General features: G+C 46.1%; 3 protein-coding genes across 6 annotated transcripts in view; 1 reads left to right on the top strand and 2 right to left on the bottom strand.

Moving 5' to 3' along the window:
- LOC123129753 (uncharacterized) overlaps positions 1-1,755 on the bottom strand; it is a 3,267-nt gene extending 1,512 nt beyond the window's left edge. Inside the window, exons 1-3 of the mRNA XM_044549791.1 lie at positions 1,600-1,755; positions 1,146-1,375; positions 809-1,042 (exon numbers count right to left, since the gene is read on the bottom strand). Of these exons, the coding sequence (XP_044405726.1) occupies positions 809-1,042; positions 1,146-1,375; positions 1,600-1,711 (576 nt within the window). The 5' untranslated portion in view covers positions 1,712-1,755. The remainder of the gene's footprint in view (positions 1-808; positions 1,043-1,145; positions 1,376-1,599) is intronic.
- An 857-nt stretch (positions 1,756-2,612) lies between these two features.
- Positions 2,613-7,039, top strand: LOC123128749 (translation initiation factor IF3-4, chloroplastic). Its single transcript, XM_044548843.1, has 10 exons — positions 2,613-2,984; positions 3,337-3,376; positions 3,459-3,518; positions 3,949-4,010; positions 4,588-4,643; positions 4,737-4,770; positions 5,105-5,177; positions 5,272-5,364; positions 5,559-5,867; positions 6,641-7,039. Exons 1-9 carry the CDS (start codon positions 2,713-2,715, stop codon positions 5,823-5,825), a joined length of 957 nt encoding a protein of 318 aa, XP_044404778.1. The 5' UTR covers positions 2,613-2,712; the 3' UTR covers positions 5,826-5,867; positions 6,641-7,039.
- A 745-nt stretch (positions 7,040-7,784) lies between these two features.
- LOC123128748 (mucin-19) lies at positions 7,785-16,790 on the bottom strand. 4 transcript variants are annotated; one of them, XM_044548840.1, is made up of 7 exons: positions 16,603-16,790; positions 11,100-15,218; positions 10,774-10,893; positions 10,106-10,222; positions 9,830-9,919; positions 9,007-9,114; positions 7,785-8,382 (listed from the first exon to the last, which is right to left on the bottom strand). In XM_044548840.1, exons 2-7 carry the CDS (start codon positions 15,120-15,122, stop codon positions 8,335-8,337), a joined length of 4,506 nt encoding a protein of 1,501 aa, XP_044404775.1. In that variant the 5' UTR covers positions 15,123-15,218; positions 16,603-16,790; the 3' UTR covers positions 7,785-8,334. The 4 variants fall into 4 exon arrangements, with proteins under 4 accessions (XP_044404775.1, XP_044404777.1, XP_044404774.1 ...); XM_044548842.1 differs by lacking the exon at positions 16,603-16,790 and adding an exon at positions 15,309-15,784; XM_044548839.1 differs by lacking the exon at positions 16,603-16,790 and adding an exon at positions 15,444-15,784.
- Between the last annotated feature and the right edge of the window lie 5,721 nt (positions 16,791-22,511).

Raw genomic sequence — 22,511 nt, 5'->3', positions numbered from 1 at the left:
GAACGTCAAGGCCGACACCTCGCGCGTCCGCGCCCCAACCCGTTCCAGCGTGGCCGAGCTGCCGTGCGTCCGCGCGCGCCGCACGCTCGCTCCGGCGAGGCCGAGCTGCCCTGCGCCCGCTCCGGCGAGGCCAGCTGCCGTGCGCCCACAACGTCAAGGCCGACACCTCGCGCGTCCGTGCCCCAGCCCGTTCCGGCATGGCCGAGCTGCCGTGCGTCCGCGCGCGCCGCGCGCCCGCTCCGGCGAGGCCGAGCTGCCGTGCGCCCACAACGTCAAGGCCGACACCTTGCGCGTCCGCGCCCCAGCCCGTTCCGGCGTGGCCGAGCTGCCGTGCGTCCGCGCGCCCAATCCATCAAGGCCGGCTTCCAGCACGTCCACGCCCCTGCCCGCTCCGGCGAGGCCGAGGTCACCGCGGTGCTCGATTTGGTCGCCGGCTCGTGGGTAGACGTGCCTGGCATTGAAGCCCTCATCCCTGTAGCGTAGCTCCGAACGCTGCCGGCAGCGAGCTCTCCGACGAGCTCACAAGCTGCTCGACGAAATGCCAGGGAGGCAGGGAGTGAGAGAGACTGCTGACAAGTGGGCCTATATCAACTTAACGGTCCATGCAAACGCTGTTGACCTTTCTTGCCACAGCATCACTTACATGCAGCCCCCATGTGTCAGTTTTCCACTTAAACTGCTCTAATTAGTCAATCAGTGTTTTCTGAAAACTGTCAGCATAATATTAGTGGCTTTTTGAAAAAAAAATCGAAACGTGGTGGTTTTTTGAATTAGGGTCCCTAATTGTGATGGTTTTTTGCAATTTACTCAAGGTTCGTGTAACTGTCTGCACACAAAACTCCAGTGTGCAGAAACAGTTACTGACAGAAAAGGTTGACATGGCAGGTCCATATTCGCCGTCGTAACAGTCTGCAGAGCTGATCAATGCTTTATCTTGTGACTTGGCTGTACCCGTGCCTTTTACTTTCAGTTGGATTTCAAAGTCAAATCTATCCGTAAACGCAATTGCACGGGACGGGCCAATCAAGCGCAAAATTCTATCCTGCAAGCATCATCAATTTCATCCCATTGATCAGTAAAAGAGGACACATGTGTGCAATCAAGGTCTCCAAAAGAAAATCAAAAGATAGTCGTAGCATACATACATCTTCTTTCAGTTCTTGGGCCTGGCTCATATTACGAGAGAAGAGAAGGTTGCGGTTGTGATCCGCGACGTCTCGGGCAGCAACCACGCCATACACAGACAATGGCCACTTGAGGCCACCGGCTATTTCTGCGAGCTTGATGGAGAAGATCTGCAATGTTCGCGTGGCAGACCCAGGACCGCTGTTGAGTCTGGGCGTGTTGTGCGTAAACTGTATGGAACTCAGGGTCGCTGCATGCAGAACCAAAATAAGTGAATCGGGTGTCAGAAATGTTCTAATGAACATGCATGAACAAGCACTAGATGACCACATGCACAAAAAATCAAGTAAATGGACCCCTTTCCTTAGTTTCAAGGAAAAAGAGGAACCCTCCCTTTTTCTTTATCTTTATAAAAGGGCGACCTGACATAAACCACTAGTTACACAAAGAGAGATTTGTTGGTTGCTCACTCACTCATGTCTCTGAAGAAGCCGCACGTTCTGCCCCACGCATATTCCCAGCTGCGAACATATGAAGCGAATCTCTCTGCTTCATTAGCCATCTCCTTAGCCAATAGTGTGTCCATCTCGTCATGATCAGGACAGCCTTGGACAGAGCATCTGCCAATTGTGCCTGCAGATTTGAGCAACAACTTATCCGATTTCACAGTCCAACACGCGTCTGATTTGCGCATGTCCATCTCATCCTTCTTGTCGTCGCCGCCACAATCCAATGTGTTGGTGCTGGGATATGCAGGTTGGAGCATTGACTTGGCTGATTCGACCATCTTCCTGTCCCCATTGGTAATGTTGTCCAAACCCATGAACATCACCGACCCTGCCTCCCTCTGTGATCTGAATTCAGACTCATAACCACCACCATCAGACTCCAATCTGCCGGCGCGATTACTTTTCTCTTTGGCCCTGGACCTGAGATGATCCTCAATCTTCTTCTCAGACGACAGCCGGTGGCGCAATGGCGCGATTTGATCCAGGAGAAACCCTTGGACAAATCCGTTGCATTCGATCCTATGACACGACTGTTCATCCTCCAAGCTCCCGGTGACCACCTTGGTCAGCTCTCTCCCATGCGCTTCCAGATCAGCAAGAACCTTCTCCAGGCTCAACAGCACAGCTTCCGCACTAGGGATTTCGCCGCCGGCGGGAGATTCCTGGGTCGTTTGGCGACGGGGAAAAGCGCTAGACTGCTGCCCCATGATCTTCCAGGGTGAGGATCCCCCCGCCATCTTGCCGGTCGATCCAATAGAACGGCGGCAGCGGCGGCGCCGGCGCCGGCGAAAGGGTACGTGCATTCAGCTTTGGTCCTGAGTTTTTTTTATAAGTTCACAAACTTAAAATCTGTCAAGGCCCACATTATGAGCAGCCCTATTGCCGGCCCAGCTTTGGCCCAAGACAGAACCGGGCCTACTAGGGCCCACAGCCCAGCGCCCCATCATCTCCCACGTCACCTCCGCGCCCGCCCGCGCCTATCCCCTCCACTCGTTGCTTGGGATTCCTCCGCTCGCGGCAAAAACCTCCGACCGAGCAGATAAGGCGCGGCCACCACCCCCGACCACCGCCACCGGCCATGGTCGGCGTCGCCGCCGGCTTCGCGTTCGCGCCGGCCGTGTCCCGGCGACTGCCCTACAGGCCGTGCTGCTCCACCGCCCACGCCTCGGTGCCCTCGTCCTCGGCGCGGTCGTCGCTGGCCGCGCGGCAGGGGCGGCCGCGGCGGCTCGTCGCCGTCGCGCGCTACTCCGCGTACGGGAGCGACGAGGAAGACGACGAGGAGGGCGGGGGCGGGCGGCGGGACCGCCCCGAGCAGGAGCAGGACCCCGCCCTCGACATCGAGCGCATCCAGTACGAACGCCATTTTCCTTGCCCCTCCACTTATTATAGCTGTATAATGTGCTCCACAATCCACATGTTTGCGTCGTCAAATGCCGAGTGATTCCATGTCTGAATTTTAGTTTTTTTGGTATTCTTTGCAGTATTAATGTTACCCAATTGGAACACTCATGTCTGCAAATGAACATATGTTCTTTTAAAACAATGACATTCTGTTGGGGGAGACAGAGCTTGGTTTTGTGTTAGCGTGCCAAATAACTTGCTACATCTGGAGTTGTGATGTATTTAGTCTTGTATGATGATTTCTTCCGTATCTGTACATTCATTCAATTCTTTCAACATTTCAACCGCCTCCCTTGGTTAGGTCTTCGACCGTCAGGCTACTGGATGCCCAGAAAAATATGGTAAATCACATGCCCAATCATTTAAGTAATGCTCTTGCCTGATTATGTGTTTGATGGTGCACCTTCATTCGTCCCTCTGTAGGTTGGTGTTATATCTGTAAGCGAGGCAGTTCGAATCGCAGATGAAAATGATCTTATGCTGGTACTTTCCATCTCATGTAGCTTCTTTCTCTATAAACATACATTTTCAGCAAGAACAAGTAGTTGTTCATTAGCATTTAGAGAGGGCTTTTATAGGCATGTTCTGCTTATAAACTAAATGAAAATAGCTGAAACTCTGACATTTTAATAGGAAAAGTGTGAATTTTGACAGATTGACTTAAAACTCCTAAATCTCTTATACACCATCTAATGTACTGATATTGCTCACAGTAGTACTAATTAATAAACCCCGTTTACAAGTGTAGACCGGCATATCTGCAAAAAAGAACAGTATTTCTGCAGAAGCCCTAACTTTGCAAAGTGCACTCGTGTTTAACAAGATACTAACTCAAGCCATATCTTCTTAGGACATGCATTACTGGTGTCAATATGTACACAAATTGGGATGATTTATATTTCTCTAATTTCAGGCAATATTGTCACTAGATGGAGATCCTCCAGTACTCCGACTCTTTGAAGAGAAAGATTACAAGTATGTTGCAGTGAACACCTGACAATTTCACTTCTTATCTGATCAATTTCCGTTATGAAATCATGTTTATTGATAGTACACTTCTAGGTATGTTTAAGCACTCTGTAAAACAAGGTTATACATATTATTTCAAAAACAAGGATATGCATAGTGTAGGAGGCACACCTCAAGATGTCATTTGGTTTTGACAAGTTTCCTCACAATGGTTTCAGTAGCTATGTCATAAGTATATCGAATATTACCTCATTAGCTAAAGACTAAAGTAAAACAATGTCCTGCAGCTCCTATCCTGTCTACTTGAGACCCTGCTTCTCTATGTCAAACTTGTACATGGCATCTGCAGGTTAGATCAATAATAGGCTGTTCTCCCAATGTAAGGTCGTCAGTTACTCAGTTAGCAGACAGTCCCTTGGTTCAAATCTGTATTTTGTACAGCACATGGTCTTCAGTTAGCAAGACTATCGGTTTTCAATAATTAAAAAAATGTTTGTATTTTTAAATTACTTGTCATCTTTTCTTTTATCTAGATTTGTGCCCTTCAGAACTTACTAGAATTATTTTTGCTGGTTTTGTACAGAAAACACAAGTACGAACAACAGAAGAAGAAAAGAGTTCAGCAGAAAAGATCCGTTGGTAAACTTCTCTAGTAACTCATTTTATTTTCCATCCAAATGTGTTCACTATGCTAATATGGGTTGCCTCTTCCCTGATGTCCACTCTTTACAGCAAAACGCATGGGCTTGAAAGAGCTGAAAATGGGGTACTGATCATGTCGATATTCACTTACCAAGTAACATGGCAAACAAGCGTTCTTTATGTTATCAATCAATCAGTTACTTGCCTTTATGCTTCTAGTGTTTTGAAAACGGAAGTATTTTGATAAACTTGGTTAGATTGGGCATATAATGGAATCAAAAGAATGGTGTAGACAGAGTTGTTGGAACTGTCCTGAGCTATTTCGCATGATGAAGTAACAAAATATTGCTAGATACAATTTGTCTTTGGCGCCAGATGACTCTTAATAGTAAATTACAATTGTCGCTTCTGTTTGTAACTTAAAGTGATGTTGGAATCTTTATGCATTTTCTTGGCAGGTACAACATTGATATCCATGATTATAGTGTGAGACTTAGAGCTGCAAAGAAATTTCTTAAAGCCGGTGACAAGGTGATAGAAATTATTATTAATATTAGCATTACTGTTATTTTTATATTACTTTTAGGTGGTTAAACTTATTACTTTAGACCACCATTTGTTTCAGGTTAAGATAGTGGTGAACTTGAAAGGTCGGGAGAACTTGTACAAAAAACAAGCGATTGAACTTCTCAGAAGATTCCAAACTGATGTTGGTGAGGTAATTCAGGTTATACTTGATTTATTATGCCTAGAATAAGACTATAAGAGCATGGATTTTCCTTTTATCTCTTTACAAAACCTCTTTAATTTTCAGCGCAAATGGTTTTTATTCTCCACTTTGGCTATAGTGCATATTACCTATTAGTTGAATCAGCTAGTTTCAAGCTATTAAAATTGCTAATCATATTTCAGCTAGCGACAGAAGGAAGTAAGAATTTTGCAGAGAGGAATATATATTTGATTCTTGTACCCAATAAACTAGCCATACAGAAAGAACAAGATGGGGTGAGCAAAAAGGACACTGTGGAAGGAGAGACGGACCAATCAGAGGATGAATTGGACGAGGACGACACTGTGATCGAACAACTGGAGGGAAGTAGTTTGGATGGGGATGAGCTCGTGATAGAACAACTGGAGGAAAGTAAGGAACCTGAGACAGAAGTCTCAGCAAATGTTTGATTTAGCTGTAAAGCCCAAGGGCGCTGTCTCTGATTTTAGAAGGTATTCTATGGTTCTAAACAATATATTGTCTTGCATTTTGTCTAACATTCCGTCTGTTCGGAAATAAGTGACGTGGTTTTAATTTGAACTAAAACCATGTCACTTATTTCTGAACGGAGGTAGTAATTAATTACGTTTAATATCATTTGGTGCTTTTCTTGATGCTCTGATTTGCGCTATGTACTTGAATATCTATTTGGAACAACAAAAGTTAACACGGTAGGGACCAAAAACTGGTTTTGAGAAACATACTCCAATATCTTTATGACATTCTTTGTTACAAAAGACTGCATAATCATCTGGATTGGCCGTCAATAAACCTTACTGAAAGTGACCTCTGAAACTAGAAGAGAAAGAAATTGAAGGGAAGATAATTGGATGGTTTTGGTTCCTGAATATAGTTTGTAAGATATGCATTGTTCTTAAGGTCTGCAAAAATGTCAATTAAAGCTTGTGAAGTTTAATGTATAAGAATCAGGCCAGCAAGCCCGGGAACACTAATGAGGCCATGCCACCATAGCTAGTGTCCTGTCACCTGAGTAGCTTAGCCGCATTGCAGCTGCCAATGGAGTAAGGGCAAATTTCTGTTTATGAGAGGACCATTCTCGTGAACTGGAATGTTTTTCCTCGAGTGAACTTGCTACGTGTTTTTTACAAGTTCTGCAATTTCTGTTCTTTATGTTATTAATTATCAACTTATCATCTACCATGCTTTGATGATACTACCCGTTACTTTGACCCTTATGGTAAATTCACTTGCCTGATGATGATAGGTACCAATACTGTTCATGTAAATACAAGGATGGTGCTATTGTACTTGTACTCGCCGTCCTTGCCTGATAAAACAGAATAGCTATCCACCACCGTCGTTGCCTGGGGAGTCAGACAGAACAAAAAGCTGTGATACCAAGAAGCTGGGGGCTACCATCTGAACATTTTGGTTTTGGGGCCTCGGATTGTACCAACAGAATCTACTAAACGGCTTGGGAAGTTCGCTTGTATTGCCTGATGTGGCATTGTTGTCAGCAAGGTTTTGTTTTGGCGCTGTTCGCAAATCCTAGTCGGTGTTGTGGAGAAGATCAGTAGTCATATCTTGTTTATCAAATGGTTGCCTTCGGATTTTTTGGACATTTGGCTGGAAGTGCCTAAGAAGAGGGAGTGTCTGCTATTCACTGTGTGGGCAGTAATTTCTATCTAGTTTTCATTTTTCAAGTATAAATACATTTTTTTGTGTGTGCGCTGGTATGTGTCTGCAACTGTTCCATAAAACCGAAGCTATCTTGCTCATTTGGTCAAGTGCACTGGTATGTGTCTCTAATTCATTTTAAGCCAAAAATGAAGTTCCAAACTGACTCAAATTTCATAGCACGTCCGTTGCAAAGTAAAGCATGTGAACAACGTGAACCAGATACGTACGGCAAAAGCAAGGCATGTGCATCATCATCAAGGACACAATCAATTGGTTATCCCCTGTAGAGTATGGTGATAAAAGTTGCTGATCTACATGGGATAGCATCATCTCTTATCTTATGAACAACATAAAAAATTCAAGATAGAGGAAAGATATCTCGCTATCATCATGCGCCCCACACCACCAAAGGAGGACCCATTTTCCTTTGCAACTGATAAAAAATTCATGGGCTAAACAGTGGCTGTCAACCTAAGCAACGCGGGATGATGGTGTATGGCCCAACTAAGCTAGTTGTATACATTCTTTGAGGACAAAAGTATGTTCAGCCATCAACATCAGCTAAGTGTGCCAAGATTCACTCATGCACCGAAAGGCGACAACCTCCATGTGCATAAACACCTTAGAGCATCACTAGAATCAACAAAAACCACACAGTTCCAGCACTATAATGAGCAGTAAAAAGTAGACAACCCACACATTTCATAGAACTGAAAAACATTGACATATCAAGAAAGCGTCACCATATCTCTTGAAAGGGTGACCGCAAACGTGTAGGTAAATGAAGTCGGTGTACCAGGAACCTGTCATCATCTACTACCCTGTAGTGTTAGGTTAGATGTTCCCATTGGTGGCCTGGGAACCTGCAATAGATAATCTGCTACCAAACATTCTACTACTGTTACCGCGATACAAGTTACAACGACAAAAGGCAGAGGAGCTGCTATAATTTACAACAGGCTTTAAGGTTTCTGGAACCTCGACATCCTCAGTTTGTGAGCTGCTATACAAAATAACACTGACAGGTCCGTCGTCATGGTGAATCCATGATTTTGCTTGCTGCACTTCCTCTTCCATGCAGGTTGTACAAATAGAAAAGGGCATGGGAGGTAGAAATGAAAAAAGAAAGAGAAATTTGGGGGTACCTAACAAAGGGGAAGAAAAAGAAAGGGGGGTGGGGAACAAACTGAAGATACACATATTCACGTTACGGTTACAGAGAACTAATGAATGGTGTGGTTACCTCTATCTTCTTAGTTAGACATACAAGAAAGTTGTTCACTCTGTTTCTTGCATGAGTTGTGTCCTTAGGCTGGACTCGTGGACCTGCTCAGAGGAAGATAAGGGTACAAGTTAGATTGAACAGCAAAGCACACCCTTCTATATTGCAGCTTCAAGCCTGGAACAGCAGCCTATATATTATCTTACTGACATGTGAAAACGTAGCTTTTGATATTCATCAAAAATAATAATAGGACTGCGTTATCTAGAAACTGATCATAAAGAGGTTGCACAGATATAGATTGTGATGTAACACATGGTAACAAGAAATAGCAGTCAGAGGCAAATGATCCACTCAAAAAGCATTTCCAGCATCAAAGTGATGAGAAATCCGGCAATATTAAATATATCATGCCAAAATAGAAAATATTAACACAATTGCTTATGTTTCAGTCAGTGTCTCAGCATACGTTGGCATCTTATTTAACTGTTTCAAGCACCTATGACCTTTTGGGACTTTGATAATCAGTTATTGTACAAAAATATTATATTATCCTCAGTGAGGATACTCATTAGGAGTAGATAAAAATATCATTCATGCATATGTGCCCTTAACAAGCTAAATAATTATATTTGATACATGGAAGTAGCATTCGACAATGTATCCCCAAGTCCTATCAGAACAAGAGAAATGATGATGAGATGAATAAATGTATATCAAGCTTGTACCTGCAGTGCTGCCGCTGTACCCAAGAGTTCTCTGTACTCATTAAGGGTAGTGCTCTCTTTAGCAGCAACAGCTGAGAGTTCTGTAACGAGAGAGTGTGTAGCCTCTAACTGCAGAGCACAGGTCAATGGTTAGACACCTAACGGCGTTATTTATTAGAAATGCTTAATTATCAGAAGATTATGGCAATCAATGAATTGATCCAAATAGTGTAGCAAGCATAGAAAATCAGCATCCACTTCCATGGTAATGCCAGAACTCAAACATCAATCTCCAATAATTTGACATGTTGGATTTGGAAGGAAAGATCATCTGGAACGGTCAAGTTAATAAGAGTAGTTAAATTTTGTCCATGCACTAACTTATGGTTTTCCTGCTAGCAGTACGAGACTACCAGCTTGGCAGAAGGGGACTGGCCAGAAAGCTAGCATAATGTCACCACCCTCTCACAATCATTGCAGCCACATGATACCACAAACAGCACTATCACAACTCTAACAATCAGGACCTCCAGGACCTCCATTGAATCATAATAACTGAATGGCTGTAGCCTTGTAGGCACAAGAAACGCGAGTGTGCCAATGCTAATTATAGATTAGTTTTTTTTCCTAGCCACCAGTTCAATGATCACAAATTGTCCTATTAACCTATGCTATGATTAAACTTGTATGAATTGAAATATCAAATTACAATGGAAAGTATAGGTTCTTCATATGGTAGTATTTCAGGAAAACAACTAAGTAATTTTGCATCCACTGAAACATATCAGTTTTACCAAAGTTGCCAATTATGCAGCAGTAGCAGAAAATAGGCCTTCTATTTTACCTTCGATAGCAAGTTGCAAACAGAAGAGCCCATTGCTTGCATAATGTCAACTGCTGAACTGACAGCATTCTTAACAGTAAGTACATCAGCCTGCAAGAAGTAAACAGTAAGAATCACTAAGCATTTCACAGATAAAACAGCAAAGAATCAAACGGAAGACTTGTTTAACATGTACAGAAGTTAGCTTTACTCCAGGAGTCATCATACTTCAAGTATTATGTTTTCTAGTTCTAGAAGGGTTCATGTCTTGGAAAGCGAACTGGTGAATGGTGATACCTTTGCTCCTCCTGTAACTGGAAGGCGCAATGTACTTGCTCTAAGAGCTTCAATTGCACCGGACAAAGAAGTAGAATGATCTGTTTGCAACTCTGCCCAGTGGTCAAGGTAGTCCATCTGCATCATGAAAACAAAAGATGCAATAGTGAGGTCAGACTCATGAAGCAACACAAGCTTCAACACAGGTAGTTTTATCTTGTGCTAAATAGCAGTGAGCACTAGTGCACCTCCACAGAATATAAAACTTGCTTAATGAAAAAAAAACTAGTACGTAAAGATGTAAACTTAGTCTTCCAACCAGTGGCAGGGTTTGGAAATGAAGATATAGACACCATGAACATATTTCTACAAACAATGCAACCGTTTTACTAGGACAATCTATCTCAACCGAAACAGACATGATCGGGAATTTTATTTTTCTTTTCTCTATCTACTCTGAAAAGCCAGGTAAAAATATGAAATGCTGGAAGAAGGTTACTTGTTGCGCTGCTGCCTTGATGCACTGCACTAATGCCCACAATGTTATTACTTCACTAGTGTTTTAAACAGATGTTGCATATGTTAGTTACACTATTAAACCTTGCACAACTATAACACAAATCTTAGGCTAACCAATACCATCAGGAGAAACAAGTGCCTAAAATATCAGAGATCTCAACATATCTTACTTGTTGTTTCAACACTATTCCCAATTTGACCTCTTGCCTCAGCCTTTCAACATAACTCCTTTTCGTAACCATAGAGTCAGACATCCTTGAATTACTATCCCATACACTGTAGAGCATAGTCTGCTTCAAATGAAAAAATAAAGTAAGAAAAATAAACTAAGCTCATGTACATGTAATGACAATATCATACAGTACAAAATGAACTTGAGTTTAGACCAAGCATAAAAATAATTTTCCAAAATTTCCTAAGCAGGATATATATAGTGAAACAATTTAGAATAAATGGCCACTGATACATGTAAAGGGGGTAACTTTAGAGTGTTTACCTCGGCACCCATCTTCTGGATTGATAGCATTTCATCCACATAAGCATTTGTAAAACGCCATTGCAAGTTCCTATTATACAGGAGGCGCAACTGATGGGCATCTTCCATGTGGCTTGGGCTCTTCTTTCCTCTTGTTGCATCACCAATGTAGCTGAGAAGAGAAGAGGGAGAATCGGATCTACCAGAACTACATGGTGAGACAGGTGTTGAAGGTCGAATCCTCAATGGGCTCGGCAACCTCCTAGAGGCAAGTGATGATGTTGATGAAGCCTTGGTCGGTGATGAAGGACGTAGTAGACCACGTGATGGTGAAGACAGTGTCCTTGCCAACTGCTTTGGAGGTGCAAATCTTTCTGAATTATTTGAAGGTGCATCTGGACTTGAACTGGCATTTTCCTCTTGACTTCCATTTCCATTGGCAGAACCTGAGCTCGCAGAAGGCATCTTCCTTGGTGAAACTCTACTTGGTTGCACTGTTGAAGAGACTGGTTGTCTGATGTTATCAGTCAGATCCACGCTTCTTGACATGGCATTAGCACCATCCGGTCCAAGTATTTTTCGTGTAGAAACCGCTCGTGATGGAATTATTGAAGATATTTGTCCATTACATTTATCAGAAAAATCCATGCTTTTTGACATTATATTAGCAGAGTCCACTCTTGCTGGTCTTCTTGGTGACATTCCACGTGATGATACTGACATGGTCATGGGTCTCTTATCTTTCTCAGCAAAATCCATGCTTTTGAGCATAGTATTAATGCCATCAGATGCAAGTCGCCTTCTTGGAGAAGTTCCTCGAGATGGAACCTTTACCGAGATGGCTCTGTTATGTTTTTGAGTTGCATCCACACTCTGTGACATATCCTCACTGACATCAGAAACAGATCTGCTTGGTTGTCTATCTTGCACCGCAATGGACAAGGATGATGCACCTGTGCCTACATTACCAGAATACGTGCTTTCTGAAGTATCATCACTACAGCCATCTGGAGTTACTGAATTAACTTCCTCAGCAAACTGGATGGCTTCTACTTGAGCATCAGTACCATCAAGTCTACTGTCTGAAGTCCCACCAGATGCAGCCGATGAGGTGGATCGTTCACTACCATTATCCACAGGATCCACAATGCTACCAGAAGCAAGCATGCCTCTCTGTAGAGTCCCACGTGATGCTACTGATGAGGTGGAGGGTCTGCTCTCTTTATCAGCAAAATTCATACTTCTCGACAGGGCATCAATGGAATTAGAGGCAACCCTGCTTCTTTGTGATGTCCCTCGTGATGCAGCTGACGAGGTTGATGGCCTGTAGTCTTTACCAGAAAAATCAGTGCTCTTCAGTAAAGTATTTGCACCATCCGACGCAAGTCGTCTTCTTGGTGAAACCCCTCGTGATGCCACTGACGAAGTGGACGATCTGGTTTCTTTTTCAACAAAATCTGAGCCCTTCGATATAGCTTCTACACTATCAGGGGCAAGTCTTCTTCTTGGTGAAACCCCCCGTAATGCTACTGATGAAGTGGATGGTCTTGTTTCTTTTTCAGCAAAATCTGAGCTCTTCGATATAGCTTCTACACTATCAGAGGCGAGTCTTCTTCTTGGTGAAACCCCTCGCGATGCCACCGACGAAGTGGATGATCTTGTTTCTTTTTCAACAAAATCTGAGCTCTTTGATGTAGCTTCTACACTATCAGAGGTGAGTCTTCTTCTTGGTGAAACCCCACGTGATGCCACTGACGAAGTGGATGGTCTTGTTTCTTTTTCAACAGAATCTGAGCTCTTCGATATACCATCTACAATATCAGAGGCGAGTCTTCTTCTTGGTGAAACCCCTCGTGATGCCATTGATGAAGTGGATGGTCTTGTTTCTTTTTCAACAAAATCTGAGCTCTTTGATATTGCTTCTACATTATCAGAGGCAAGTCTTCTTCTTGGTGAAACCCCTCGTGATGCCACCGACGAAGCGGATGATCTTGTTTCTTTTTCAACAGAATCTGAGCTCTTTGATATTGCTTCTACATTATCAGAGGCGAGTCTTCTTCTTGGTGAAACTCCCCGTGATGCAGCTGACAAGGTGGCAGGTCTGGTATCTTTTTCAGAAAGATCCATGCGCTTGGGTATAACATTGACACCATCAGAGACAGGTCTTCTTGGCGAAAGACCTCTTGAACCGGCCGAAGTGGAGGGTCTGACATCTTTCTCAGGACTATCCGTACTCTTTGATATAATATCAACACCATCAGACGCAAGACGCCTTATTGTTGAGATCCCTCGATGTGCGACTGAAGAGGCCACGATTCTGCCATCCTTTTCAGCGAAGTTGATGTTACTTGAAATGGAGCTAATACCATCAGATGCAAGCCTTCTTCGTGGTGACATACCTCGTGATGCAGCATATGAGGTTGATGGTCTATTATCTTTATCAGCAGAATCCTTGCCCTTTGATGTAGTACCAACACAATCAGATATCACTTGAGTTCTTGGTGCAACACCTCGCGATGCCGCTGATGAGGTGGATGGTGTGCTAGCTTTATCAACACAATCCACCCCTTTTGATATACCACTGAAACCATCAGAACCAAGCCTTCTTCGCGGAGAAACCCCACGCAGTGAAGATGATGTGGATGGTCTGTTATCTTTTTCAGAAAAATCTGCGCTTCTTCGCATAACATCAATACCATCAGAGGCCTGTCTTCTCCTTGGGGAAGATACCGCTCGAGATGGAACCGAGGAGATGACTGTTCTGCTATCCTTTTCCGCAAAATCCATATTTTTGACAATAGCATTAACACCATCGGAAGCAAGTGGCCTTCTTGGCGAAGTCCCTCTAGATGAAGCTGGTCTCTTATCTTTTCCAGGGACATCGGCGTTTTTTGATATAGCACCAATGCTGCCACCAGATGCTGCTGATGTCCTAGGTGAACGTCCCCGTGACGAGGCCGGGGAAGAAGCACGGCCATTCGGTTTCTCAGAAGACTTTGTGGTTTGCGATGTAGCATTGGACACACTTGATACTGAGGACGATGAAACTGCCGAGGAGAGCATACTGTAATCTCTTTCAGTAAGATCCATGCTCTTGGACAGGGCCCTTGCTGTTCTCACAGGAGAAATAATCCCTCTCGATGGAACTGCCATGGCTGCAGGTCTGGCATCTTTACCATCAGTGATGCTGCTTTTTGATGTATCAGCTGAGCCATTTGAAGCAGATGATCTTCTAGGTGACTCCTCCCCTCGCGACGAGGAGACCAATCGGTCGATTTTGTCGGCGAGATCAATGCTTCTTGACAGGGCGCTTGCGGCGGATGAAATCGATGCCGTCCTCTTGGGTGAAGCCCCGCCGCGTAGCCTGTGCATCTTGTCAGTGAGATCCACGCTCCTCGACATGGCGCTGCCGGACACCCTGCCCCCCATCATGGCCGGCCAGCGGTGGTGGTCAATCACCCTGGCGTGCGGGTTCTCCGGCTGCTCGCCGCCGCCGCTCCGCCCCCTCATCGGGCTCCTCTTCCTGTCGGCCGCCGCAGACGCGTCCCTCGCCCTGGCCTGATCCGCGGCCCTCCGGTCCCTGGACTCGAGCTGGAGCGAGGAGGAGAGGCTCCGCATTGACGGCCACAGCCCGTCGGGGGCCCGGCCGCCGCCGCCGGACAGCCTCCTCGGGGCGCTCTGCGTGTCGGAGACGGCGTCGCGCACGGGCGTGGAGGAGCTGGAGGAGGACGAGGACGGACTGGAGGGCGGCGACGTCGGGGCGGAGATCCTGGACGGCGCGGCCGCCCTGGAGCCACCGCCGGAGGCCGGCCTCGCCGGGCTCCCGGACCGCCGGTCGCTGGACTGGGGCCTCTTCGCCTGCGACCCAGCCACCCCCGTAGCGGCATTCGGCGAGGGGTGCCGCCTCGGGGTGGCGGGTGCGCCGGCATTCGGAGACGGGTGCCGCCGCGGGGTCGATGGCCGGCGTGTCACCGCCGGAGGCGCGTCGTCGTGGGCGTTGGCGTCAGATTTCCGCAGCCCGGGCGGGCCGCAGGCGTCCCCCATCGGCGCAAGGCAACCACCGGCCGGGGTCGGGGTCAGTCAGAGCCACCCGCATTGACAGCGCCGCCACGGAGCGACCACCAATCCGCCCGCCAGCGCCTGCACAACAAAAACAAGGCAATGCGGTTCAGACAGGGACCGGCAACCAACCGGCAGACCAATCCCGCAGAATCAGACCGGAATCCGGACCAGATCGGCGACGCAGCGGAGGCGATTCCGCGGGTGGAGGAAAGGAAAAGGGGACGGGAGGGGAGGGCCAGAGGTTGTTTTCCGGAGGAATTCCCCTCCCTCCACCTTTGGTGGCAACAGGCGATAATAATTTACCAACGTACGCGTCGTAGGAATCGGGGCGTCTCTTTCGGGGGAGGGGAGCGGGTTGGTGGTGGTGACTCAGTGCTGGCTTGCTGTGCACCTGATGGAGGGAGGGAGGGAGGGAGGGAGCTCACGGGAACTCCACGGCCGCGCTGCCCAGCTCGCGCAAGCCGAGTAATGGCGGAGCCACGCTCGGGGAGAGAGAAACGGAGGCAGAGGAGAGAGAGGGAGGGGGAGGGGGTTGGTTGTAAATGGGGGCGGGAGGCCACCACTTCCTTCGTTGGCTGGGGTTAAGGACGACGGGCGACGCGACTAACTACAACTGAATGCGATGATTAGTACGCCGCATTAATCCGCGTTGCGGCGTAGGAGTGATAAAAGCAAGTTTAAGTACTCTGAAATTAATTAAGGGGGGATCAATGCAAGTGGGGAGGGGGGCCATCTCTCGCTCGCTTGCTCTCCCTTTCTCTCTGGCGGGTAGTAGTAAAAATCATTAAGAAATGGTGGTAAAAAAAAGTGTGGGAGTATGAGTATGAAAAGAAAGAGAAATGGAATGTTGCCGTTGGGCTGGAGCCAGGGCAGATGGCAACGGCTAGCTCGCGCGCGTGCGGCAGATGGCGGGGCCTCCTCTCCTCTGCTCCCCGCTCCCTCGTCGTCGCAGTCAGGGGAGGAAGCCCAGCGAGCGGGTCAAGCGCTGCTGCAACGCGAGCCAGGGAGGGGGGGAGGAAACGGACGCTCCAGAAGCTGTTCGTTCCAGGACAAAAAATAAGTAAAATTAAATATACTAGGAGTACAAGATTGGTCCAATCTGATTGGAGGCTCGAGGAGGCGATCGATCGGCGCCGGCGGCGCCAACGAGACCGAGACCCACCCCACGACGAGCCGCGCCGCGAGTTTGTTTGTTTATTTATATATATAATCCTGATGACGAAGAAATCCGGAGAAGGAGACATGAACCCAGGCGACATCTCGGCAGCTTTCGCGAGCCCCAACCCGGCCGGCCGGCCCCGACACGACAGGCAGCCGATCGGGACACGGCCGCCTCTCTCCCGGAACAATGCCCCCGCCACCGCGACTCCCCCCCACCCCAAACACGCGGCGCGCCCCGAACCCAAAATCGACGGGAGGACAGGATCAAAGGGAAGGGAAGAGAGGCGAGCTCGATGCTGACCTCGTCGTCGTGGCCGGAGAATAAGCGCCGCCGCCGCCGCCGAGGAATCGTCGCCGGAGGGGGTCCCGAATCGAGGTCGCGATCTCGTAGGGTAGGGCGTGCGTGCCCTTGCCGTGCGTGCGGGGAAGGCAAGGGAAGGGAGGAGGGGAGACGAGGGAGGAGGAAAACGGGGGCGGGTCTGGGTCTCGGTCTCTCTCGCGCGGTTCGCCCGATGAAAGCAACGTTACTCGGCGCCTGCGTGGCCGTGATGGACCAAACTTTCCTGCGCGACGCGTCTGGCCTGCACGGATGAAAAATAAACAAAAAACAAATGGTAATTATTTTTAATTTTGATTTTTTGAGGGAAAAACAAATGGTGATTACTGTTTTTATTTTAGAAAACATTGTTGTTAGTATTAATTGAGCTCCAAGTTGTTTTTTGGTACGCTGATAAATGGGGAACTTGATTGTAATTAATTAGTTAGTAGTAGTAAAGGTTTAAAGTAAATCTCAGTACTCCTGCCGTTTCTGCTTTCAACTTTAACCTTTTTCTACTTTTTGTAGATTAAAATAAAAATTTCTGCCTGCTCGACGAACGCTTCTCCTCCAATGGGCCGGCCGATCGATGATCACTAGCTAGCTAAGCTAAGCTAAGCCAAGCCACTTCACTTGGTGGGGAGCATCATTTCTCCTCCAAGCCCTTTTTAGCTGCGTGCCGCGTTTGATTGCGGGGATTAAGCGAGTGCGTAAGCAATGATTAAAAACTGCCGCTCCACAGCGCGTGGCCTACCACCACCAAGCACCAGCTCTCGCCTACTGATGAAATTGTACCGTTGCTACTACACTTTGCTAGGGGGGACAAAATGGGTAGTCCCACTGACAAGCACTTCTCGATCAATAACCGAAGCTTGCCTTTCTGTGGTTGCTGTTTTTGTTTTCGAAGTTCTTCACTTGCTTCCCTCTATAACCAACGAAATCTCATTTCATTCGCAAAGAAAAAAAACGAAATCTCATTTCTTTTCCCTTAAAAAAAGCTCCACTCGTTTTCCACGGTAAAAAGTAGGAGAACTACAGTAGAACACTAGAATGGTTGTATTACCCGCAAGGGCATGCATGTACTCTCCCCGTTTCAAGATAATTGATGGTTAAGATTTTACGGGAAAATGTGTTGAGATCTACTACAATACCAAGTTCACATAGTACGAAAAAGTCTCATGAGACTAATTTGGTGTTCTAGGTGTTAATATATTTTTACATATACTTGGTCAAACATAAGCAAATTTGGCTTAGGACAAACCTAAATCTTACTTTCGTGCCGATGAAGGGCAGTCCGGAAGGTGGAGTTAGCACCGGCCTAGCCGTAAACGATGGATACTAGGTGTTGTGCGACTCGACCCGTGCAGTGCTGTAGCTAACGCGATAGAAGAAATGTTTCTTCTATCTAAAATATTAGAAAGAATTTTGCTGCCGTAACTATAACGGTCCTAAGGTAGCGAAATTCCTTGTCGGGTAAGTTCCGACCCGCACGAAAGGCATAACGATCTGGGCACTGTCTCGGAGAGAGGCTCGGTGAAATAGACATGTCTGTCAAGCTCGAGGAGCTAGGAAGGATGGAAGAAAGCTTGACCGTTTTTTCACTGAACTACTCGAACTTTTTGACTCGACCAATTCTCGGGGATGAACGAATTCTCGAGGTCTGGTTCATTGAGGTCAGCCGTCAATAATGATTTTTCTTTAGAATTTGGATACTTGATTGACCCACTTACTTCTATTATGCCTGCTCAAGTCCATCTACTATGGATGTGGGCTTGGACCAAGCCATCCCCAAACACTGAACCGGATCTTGAAAACGGGACTGAACTGAATCCTCCAAGCCATAGCAAGTGAGAAGCTATCCGGCTTAATTCTAACATAATTACCCTAATATAGCTGGCCTGTCGTCAGCTCGTGCCGTAAGGTGTTGGGTTAAGTCTCGCAACGAGCGCAACCCTCGTGTTTAGTTGCCACTATGAGTTTGGAACCCTCACTGCTTGACCCACGATGAGAGAGAACTGGTAGAGAAGTGCTAAAAGTAAGTGTAAGTCCTTCTCATAATAAGAATGTGCACGGTCTGGTTCGGTATGGAATGAACTTATAATCTGATGATCGAGTCGATTCCATGATTATAAGTTCATAACCCTAGCGCCCTGCTCTGCTCCCATTTAAGGAAAAAGAATTTCACGTTCTTCCTAAAAGGAAGGGAGGATTAGGAAAGTCCTATTGATTGCTGTTTTCTCCAGCAAAAGGTACTTCGAACTTGGAACGGGCATGAAGAGATTAACGAGACTTCTTTCTCTTTTAAGTTTTTCTGGCGGACCTGTTGCGCAAGATCTTTGGTCTTCCCCTGGAACCGATGAAAAACTTCAATAATTTTGGAACGGAGAGAGTATGAAATATAGTCAATTGTCATTTGTTGTGTCTGATTTATATAGTTTTTCTAAAAGAAAGACCAACGCGGAGATTTTATTTCTAATTTTGTCTACGCTAAGTCGTTCATCTCTCCCGAGGCCCTGAACCCTAGCCGTATTCTATATGCACTAAACGGTGTCGCCCGATATCTCATAGACATTGTGGTTTGATAATTAACTTTCAAACAAGTGAGGTTCTGATGGTTTTACATGATGATGAGAGAGGGCGCATGTATGATGATCAATCTCTTTAATTGTCAATTGGGATCCTGACCTATCGGGTGTGCTTCTGTGTGGTAGCAAATTGCGTGCAGTGGATTGGGTGTCTGCTGAAGAGAAGGTATATAAAAAAATATAAGGGTGGGAAACCGAACTCTATCCCTGGGTAGTAGAGTGACAAGAATTAAAGCTTGTGTGAACAACATTCTTGTGTATCATTTCTCTACGTATAGATTTTCTACAAGCAAATGTAGGGAGGATGGAAAAATCTATCGGTAAATTCTTTTGGCAAGAGAATGGAACTAAGAGAAAATATCACATGGTGGGATGGCATGTCATATGTAAGCCAAGAAAGAAAGGAGGGCTGAGTATCCATAACTTAGAATGGTTTAACATAAGCATGTTGTGCGAATGATGCAATTCGGAGAATAAAAAGGAATGTGGCAGGAAATAGTTAAGGAAAATAGAGAGTTCGGAATGACATATATCAGATTGGTAGTTCCATCAATGACTCACCTTGTTGGGCTGATTTGTTGAAGATCAAATAGCTGTACCTAAGAGGTAGGAGCATGACCATGGGTGATGGGCGACAGGCATATTTTTTTCAGAATGATGTTTGGTGTGGTCATAAATCCTTAAAGGATTAGTTCCCTAAGTTGTTTTTGATTTGTAATGAAACTACCAAAAATGTAAAGCAAATGTTCCAGAATGGGTGGAGTTGACTTTAAAAGGTGGTTGAATGAGGACCAGATGTTTTCAGAGGAATGTGTTGAGAGAGATGCTGAATAATATGAACTTTTTTTCGCGAATACGCAACGATGCGTATCATTTCATTGATAGGTAGAAGAGAACAAGAGTATTACAGGGGGGGTAACCACCCACTACGTACACAAAGAGGCGTAGGAAGGGGGTTACATGAGCAGAACACGGGATGCTCAGCCCGGAGAGGCTCAAGGTGGCATGAGATTAGCTATGTCTTTGGCGCCGGCGGATGCCCAAGCTCTAGCGTCGTCCTTGATGGCCTGGAGGAGCAGCGTGGTGTAGGGGCTCGCATTGTCGAAGATGCATGCGTTGCGATGACGCCAGAGGGGCCATGCAGAGAGAAGCACCAGGGAGGAGAGCCCCTTGCGCATGGCGGTAGGCGCAGCCAGAACCGTGGCCGACCACCAGTCCAAAAAGGGGGGCGCAGGGTCCTGAGGGGGAGGGGGGAGGATCGGGACGCGGCACCAAGCAAAGATCAACTGATGAAGAGGAAGAAATAATACCCCGGCCGACGGTGTATTATTTTTGAAATTTTTTTATCCCACATAATATTTATGAAAATTAATAAAAAGAATGTATTATTTTAAAAAAAATTAACTGATGCTAGAGCAAGGAGCAGCGGCGCTACAACAGGCAACGTTGGAGATGCATGGTATTTGACAGGGGGGCGCAGGAACCATGTGTTGTGGTTGGAGGCAAGGGGTGTTGATGCCTGATGAAGAGGAAGATGTCAACCAGGACAATTGAGTAGCAATGGATGAAGCTTGCAAGACAAAAGAAAAAGAGTATCAAAAGGATGAGAAGATTTAAGAGGAAATACCGGGAGGTTTTGCTGTGTTGTTTCCTTATCTCTTTGGTAGTGGAACCCGATCCCTTTTTGGGATCGTATGAAATTAAAAAATCACAGTGAACATTGGCAAAGTGTCAATGGCATAACTTGGTCGGGAGAACAAAAGATTGTTCTCGATAAGCGTTTCTGCTGGCACTTTTTCTTGCACTGGATGGTACTAGGTTTCAACTTTCCGCATGCTACGTGTGACATAGTAGTGCTATCACAAGAAGTTGGGGCGCTCAACTAAAAAGCATTCGCCAATCAGGATTTTCAAACAGCTGGCGAAACATGTTCTAAATGCGTGCCGATTTGCTGGCAGATACTACCATAATTTGGCATGCGCATTATTTTTGTTAAATCGAGCATTATTGTATCTTTCCTGTGGACGATATCACACAGAAGAGTTTAACTCCCGGCCCTCTGCAAATAAGAACGGTTGTGTCAGTGTGCTTGGGCAGCAAAAAGTACCGCCAAGTAGTGCTCCTAGTAAACTGAACACTATGCCGTAGGCACAAGGTGACTTTGCACCTCGCGGTGTTTGAACAAATGAGAACCACGCAGTGTCCAATATTTATACTCCAAGGCCCATACCTTGCCCAATATGATAAGCCACATAGCTTTGCATGCATCATGCCTAGCTCGTGACCTTGCATATAGTGTCCTTTACCCAAATCTTGCATGATTAGTCTGATGTACTCCTATCTACGAACAGAACGCCCTGCTAGTTGCTACTACTAGATTCTAGCAATAACCAAACACCAAATCTACACTAGCTCCCACACATAAGCAAGAGGTCGGACTTCTTGCTTGCGAACATGGCAAACGCTTTCGCACTTCAGCTGTTGCGCCGTCGCCGTCAGCTACAGCGCCAGGACATTCTCGACCGCCGCCGATCACCGACCCAAACCTGTTTTTCACTTTGGGGTGTACGTAAAAGCGAGGGCGAGACGCCGAAACATGCGGAGAAACAGAGGGAGGATCCCTTTTAACACGGAGAGGGCGGCGAGGTGCGGCTGTAGCCGGAGAGGGCCAGTGGTCCGCGGAAACGGATAGGGAGCAGCTGCAGCAGAAGCAGCAGTGTTGGAGGTTGTAAAAGCCGGTACTACTAGATCGGATCAAATTAGCCAATTGTAAAGAGGTGAGCGGTACCGGTGGTAAATAATTAGGCAGGACTAGTACTGTTGCTGTACTCGGATCAGGGTCTGTCGTGCTTTACTAAATGGCCCTCATGGAGCTGAACCCTCGCAGACTTCAGACGTCTCCAACTGCGTGCTAGGCTTCTCCGCTGCTCCCTCTGTTTCTTTTATACGTTGTGTGTAAGATTCGCTTAAAGTCAAACTTGGTAATAGTTTGATCAAATTAATATTGTAAATATCAACATCTATAATACAAAAGTTATACGATATGAAAATATAATTTCATGGTGGATCTAATGGCACTGATTTTGTATTATGAACGCCGATACTTTTTCTATGAAGTTGGTCAAACTTTACGAGGTTCGACTTCAGCCAAATCTTATATACCAAGCAAAAGAAACAGAGGGAGTATTTATTCGGACCAAATATTGCCCCCAAAAAAGCTATCCGCCAGCATCCCTAACTCCCCTCTGACGTAGGTGTGACACCCTGACCCTGCCCGGACCCCTTCCGTTTCGTCTCTCTCTCTCTCTC

This window comes from Triticum aestivum, chromosome 6A (genome assembly GCF_018294505.1).
Source record: "Triticum aestivum cultivar Chinese Spring chromosome 6A, IWGSC CS RefSeq v2.1, whole genome shotgun sequence".
Lineage (NCBI taxonomy): Eukaryota > Viridiplantae > Streptophyta > Magnoliopsida > Poales > Poaceae > Triticum > Triticum aestivum.
This window is presented reverse-complemented; position numbering and strand designations above follow the sequence as displayed.